The 5,340-nt window shown below is 35.8% G+C and overlaps 2 protein-coding genes across 2 annotated transcripts; both read left to right on the top strand.

Annotated features, from left to right (window-relative positions):
* Positions 1-480: 480 nt before the first annotated feature.
* Positions 481-3,249, top strand: LOC149067934 (uncharacterized). Its single transcript, XM_089252391.1, has 7 exons — positions 481-1,667; positions 1,762-2,104; positions 2,190-2,312; positions 2,412-2,545; positions 2,638-2,847; positions 2,955-3,054; positions 3,166-3,249. Exons 1-5 carry the CDS (start codon positions 1,457-1,459, stop codon positions 2,649-2,651), a joined length of 825 nt encoding a protein of 274 aa, XP_089108517.1. The 5' UTR covers positions 481-1,456; the 3' UTR covers positions 2,652-2,847; positions 2,955-3,054; positions 3,166-3,249.
* Positions 3,250-3,381: 132 nt separating this feature from the next.
* On the top strand, positions 3,382-4,061 carry LOC149067933 (uncharacterized). Its single transcript, XM_089252394.1, has 2 exons — positions 3,382-3,547; positions 3,689-4,061. Exons 1-2 carry the CDS (start codon positions 3,382-3,384, stop codon positions 3,976-3,978), a joined length of 456 nt encoding a protein of 151 aa, XP_089108520.1. The 3' UTR covers positions 3,979-4,061.
* Positions 4,062-5,340: the final 1,279 nt, after the last annotated feature.

Genomic DNA, 5,340 nt, shown 5'->3' with positions numbered 1-5,340 from the left:
CGGACCTGTTTGGTATATATGCAAAATCTGGCGACGATCGGTCTAAAACTGTAGATTTGTATAAAGAGCATACATACATACATACATACATACATTCACATTTATATATAAGATTATAGTTTTTACAATTCATGTCATTGTTTTATGTTTCACGTTGCTTTTTTATCATGCACAGTTTTTGTTTTGACATGACAAAAGGACATTTTTTTAATTTTTATATTTGTTTTGGCGCAGTTTGACCAAATTGGTCCTTGCGCCAATAAACCCAAAATCCAATCCAATCCATAAAATCAATAACAGATTCATTATCTAGATTTTTGCCACAATAATTATTTTTCGCTTTCTTCCTAGATTTCTTATTTTTTCTAGTTATACTCGTTTTATTTTTTAACACACTATTTTGCATCTCCGATAAGGAGTCAGATTTATACTCAACATCACTTATGATATTATTGACATTGGGGTGTAATGTGATAGGCCTCCTCGTGGTGCACCCTGGGTAACGCTAAATCTATCACACGTCATTATCTTCGCATATTTGTGCTCATATCATTCACATTTCAATAGCCCCGATTACATGTTAATTTTCATACACCTTACAATAGTTGTCTTGCGTCTGTCTGTACATGTCCTTGTCTTTTGTATCCAACCCCTCATTGTGGGCCCCGCTCAGGCGGGGAGGGGTCGTCCCAGACGGGGCATTGCTTCTAGCGTATGCCCTATTCGGGACGCTGTCTACCTGCGTGTTTGCCGTGCGTGGAGACCCGTAAGGCTGGAGATGAGGATCCTGGTTAGCCTGATGCGCTAGCTTTGGCCTCGGATTAGCCCCGTCCAGGTCAATCGGCTGCGGTCGCCTCGGTGGCTGAAGGGGTTACACTACTGGGCAGGTAGAGGGGCCGGGCCTGCCGGACGTCGTTGAGGTTTCTTGCTTCACGTCGTTAACGCGTCTGCTCGCCTGTTTCGGTGGTGTATAGCTCCTACCTAACCTGGCGTTGCCACTAACCTTCATCAGTTACGTGTGCGCGTCCCCTTCTAGGGCTCCATGGTGGGCATGGTCGGTAGGGGCCGAACAAATTAGCAGGACTATGCTATAAAATCAGGACTATGATGAAGCGCTTCCAGACAAAAGGTTCTATAATCCTGAAGGTTTCGCTGTCGACATCAAAGCAAGATTTGACATCTGGTATGAAAAGAGAAAATGTGAAAAATTCGTCTTCCGAGACGAAATGTACGAATACTGCAAGTAAGTTTTTTTGTGCTGTATATGATTTATTTCTTTATCGTTTTCCAACGCTATAATGAATATTTTTATTTTTCTAATTTCTTTTAGGTCAGACGTTGATATTCTTCGACGATGTTGTTTGAAGTTTCGAGATGAGTTCTTGGAATTAACAGGTGTTGACCCCTTCCAATATCTGACCGGCCTGTATGGTGACCTATAGGTCTAAATACATTGATGAGGGGTCAATTGGAATGGTGCCTGTATCAGGCTATGTCTGTCAACCAAACGAACAGCAGCAGACTAGGCGTTGAATGGTTATCATATCTCAATCACAAAAATGGCATGAAAATAAATCATTCAAGAAATGGAACAGGAGAAAAACGAATTCCCGGACTCAGCGTGGACGGGTTTTGTGAGGACACAAACACCGTATTTTTGTTTCATGGTAAACGATATTTAAGTTATTTTTTGTTTTACTGCATTTCTTAGCTTATTTTCTGAACTATTTCCACTAATTATTGTTTTTTATATCTTTTAAGGTTGCTATTGGCATGGGTGTCCTCAATGTTTCGAGAAAGACATGATGAATCCTACCACACAAAATTATACGTGGGAACTCCACAAAAAGACCTTAGAACAAGAGCAGAAAATCAGTCAAGGGGATTTCAATCTTGAAATTATATGGGAGCACGATTTCAGTGCCCAGAAAAAAACGGACACAGATTGGAAAAATTTCTTGACGGACTTCAACTTTGTTGGTAGGTTAGAACACAGAGACACATTCTATCGTGGAAGGACCAATGCTACCAAGCTCTTCTATCAAGGCACTGCAAAATATATTGACTTCACGTCTTTGTACCCGTGGGTCAATAAGTACTGCAAGTGAGTACTTTAATTATTTTTTTTATAAATAAATTTTAATGTATTGATTAAAAAAAAGATTATCGGTGGTTTTTTTCCATTCCAGATATCCGGTCGGACATCCACGGATTGTCACAGAAGATTTCGATGACCTATCATCATATTTCGGTATAGTAAAGTGCAAGGTTTTAGCACCCAGAGGTTTATACCTACCCGTTCTCCCATACAGGTAAATAGAGCGTGTTTTTTTCCCCCATAAATTATTATTATTTGAGTGTTTTTTCTAAATATTTATTTACTCATTTATTAAAAAAATGTTTTTTTCTAGGTCTAATGGAAAACTGACTTTTCCCCTATGTCGTTCGTGTGTTGAAACATTATCTAAAGAATGTCAGCACAATGATGAAGAGAGGAGTCTCACAGGTACATGGGTTTCTGAAGAGATGAAAAAGGCTACACGAGGTAATTGTTTTATTCATCACTTTTTTTTGTAGTTTTTAACGTTATTCCATATAATGTGATATTATTTTCAACCCGTAAATTGTTTTTTCCAGGTTTACCATTTTGAGCAATCGCAGGAGGGTCTGTTCGCACCCTACATCAATGCTTTCCTCCAGATTAAACAGGAATCCTCTGGTTGGCCGACTAACTGTGTGACAAAACCGCATACATTAACCAGTACAAGTCGAGGACATAGAACTAGATCTCAAAAACATCCAGGTTAATCCAGGTCGACGCCAGGTGGCAAAGTTATGTCTAAATAGGTAACTTTTAACTTTATCATACATGGTTTGATAAAAATCACGATGTTTTTCTCTTTTTTTTTCATGATCATATAGAATCACTCGTAAACTAACGGTTTTTTTCTTAGCTTCTGGGGTCGCTGGGGAATGCAAGAAAACATGACCCAATTCACGTATGTAACCAAAACATCCGATTTTTATAAGATGATGAATGATAGTGCGATAGAGGTAAATATGTTTTTTAGATTATTATTCATAGTTTTATAAAACATTCAGAGTTATAATTTTAACTAGTTAAAAAATTCAAATACTCATTCATTAAACCAAAAACTTTTGCAGGTTAAGGACTTGTATCTACCAACCGAAAACATAGCAGCTGTTCATTGGCAGTACAAGACTGATTGCACACCCCAAACAGATAGGACAAATATTTTTCTCGCTACATTCACAACAGCGTGGGCTCGGCTAAAGTTATACTCGGAGATGGAGAAGCTAGGAGATGCCTTGTTGTATTTTGATAGACTCGTAAGTTGCTAACATATTATAAAAATTTTGATGAAACTGTTTAATTTCATTAGCAATCATTTAGTTATTGATTTTTATTTTTTAAATTTCAGAATAATCTATGCCAGTAACGGGCCCACCGACCCGCCACTTGGTGATTTTCTTGGACAGTTTACAGATGAACTTGATGGACATACGATTACTGACTTTGTATCAGGTAATACCCTTTTTTAAAAAAATTAATATTTAATCCATAAAAAAAAAGGTTCTCATTTGAATGAAGTGTCATTAATATTTTTTTCCATAGGGAAAACTGATATTTGTCATCGTTTTTATTCTATTTTCGCCAATGTTATAGGTGGAGCAAAAAACTATGCATATAGAAGGTGGGATGGGCGAGTGTTTTGTGAGATTCGCGGTTTCACACTGAACTATAGGAATTCAAAAATCCTCAATTACGACACGATGAATGCCCTGGTTCAATCCCTGGACTTCACCGCAAAAGTCGTCATTCGAGACGAATATAAGATAACCAGAGAGGTTAAAAGAAAACGAATTCTCACTAGAGTTGAAGAGAAGAAGTATGGCCTTGTCTACGACAAAAGAATATTGAAGGATGACTTCTCCACGTTACCCTACGGATATTGATAATGTTTCCACAATAGGGGATATTCCCCTATCTCCCATATGTATATACGCTCCTATTTCATGAATAAATTATTTTTGCTATAGATTTGTTTCCTGTCTTGTGGGTTTTTTGTATGCATTCTCTTATTTTTTTATATGTATCATATAATTTCGTAAATGGAATATAAGAGGTATTAAAGAAATGAAGAAAACATTAAGTAAATAACAATATTGAACTAATATATTATAAATATATATGAAAAAGAATCAGTTTAAAAGTATTTGTTTAAAGAGTTGAATTGAAAAAGTTTGTATAGAAATTGAAAAATGCATTAAAGTGAAAAATTTCAAATAAAAAAAACAAAAAAAAGTCGGTAAAAATAATCTTGAATCTAATATAACAAAAATAAATGTATAAAAAATTAAGTACGTTAAAACGTATTTTTAAAAACTTTTAATAGAAATATAAAGTAATAGTTGAAACATAAATAATAAAATAACTATGAATAGACAAAAACTCAAGATAATAGAGAGATTTCGTTCGAGATACCGAAAGTGGGGATAAACATATAAACACAGAGACGGAGGGTCCTCGGAGTAGTGAAGACCATATCATAGATCGTGCCAAAAATGCGCGGTATACCGCTGCGTACACTACTAGTAAGGTAAGAAAATGAGCTTTAGTTACTATAACATAAAGTAACACCCAAGAAACTTTCGTAATATAACAGGTTTAACTATAGAAGATTTCGAAAAGGTGGTGGAAAAAGTGAGGTCTGAGTGGGAAAAACTTGAAAAACAGAAAAAGTGCCATGGTAGAAAATCACAACTACCAACTCTGGAAGATAAGTTATTTTGCGTAATTTTGTACTATCGCACTTACATAACACATAGATTTTTAGAGTGCCTATTCAATATGCACAACGCAAATGTATGCAGGTTACTGAAGAAAATAGAGCCATTACTTGCCATAAAAGTTACTATAGAAGTGTGATAGATAGAAGAAAAGATAGAAGTGTGACACCAGAAAAAAAACTAAAGATTCTGGTTGATGTTACAGAACAGCAAATACAGAGGCCAGAAAATAGTAAAAAACGGAAGAAATCATATTCAGGAATAAAAAGAACCAACTCTATGAAAACTGAGATTGTTATCGAAGAAGATGGAAGAATTTTATCAGTGTCATATCGTGGTAGAATTAATGATTTTCGCATAAGGAAACAAGAAAAATATTTACCAATCGACAGCATAAAATATGCTGATTCTGGATATCAAGGTTGGCAAAAAAAATTTTAAATATCACACCTACCGGCTAAAGATAGAAAAATTACTTAAATTTGTGATAAGGGGGCTACCCGCAAATGTCAAGCCCACTGAAATCGA

The sequence above is a fragment of the Pholcus phalangioides genome, unplaced genomic scaffold (genome assembly GCF_987345545.1).
Source record: "Pholcus phalangioides strain wild (caught in Gottingen) unplaced genomic scaffold, Ppha-v1.0 ptg000028l_1, whole genome shotgun sequence".
In the NCBI taxonomy this organism is placed as follows: domain Eukaryota; kingdom Metazoa; phylum Arthropoda; class Arachnida; order Araneae; family Pholcidae; genus Pholcus; species Pholcus phalangioides.
Note: the sequence above shows the minus strand (reverse complement) of the source record. Positions and strands in the feature narration are given on the sequence as shown.

What these genes read in the sequence shown, in the direction of transcription:
- LOC149067933 (XM_089252394.1), top strand. Translation starts at nt 3,382, where the DNA reads ATGAAACTGTTTAATTTCATTAGCAATCATTTAGTTATTGATTTTTAT. An exon ending in GATTACTGACTTTGTATCAG is followed by an intron (nt 3,548 to 3,688) that starts GTAATACCCTTT and finishes CCAATGTTATAG; the next exon opens with GTGGAGCAAAAAACTATGCA.
- LOC149067934 (XM_089252391.1), top strand. Translation starts at nt 1,457, where the DNA reads ATGAGGGGTCAATTGGAATGGTGCCTGTATCAGGCTATGTCTGTCAAC. An exon ending in CACCGTATTTTTGTTTCATG is followed by an intron (nt 1,668 to 1,761) that starts GTAAACGATATT and finishes ATATCTTTTAAG; the next exon opens with GTTGCTATTGGCATGGGTGT. An exon ending in TGGGTCAATAAGTACTGCAA is followed by an intron (nt 2,105 to 2,189) that starts GTGAGTACTTTA and finishes TTTCCATTCCAG; the next exon opens with ATATCCGGTCGGACATCCAC.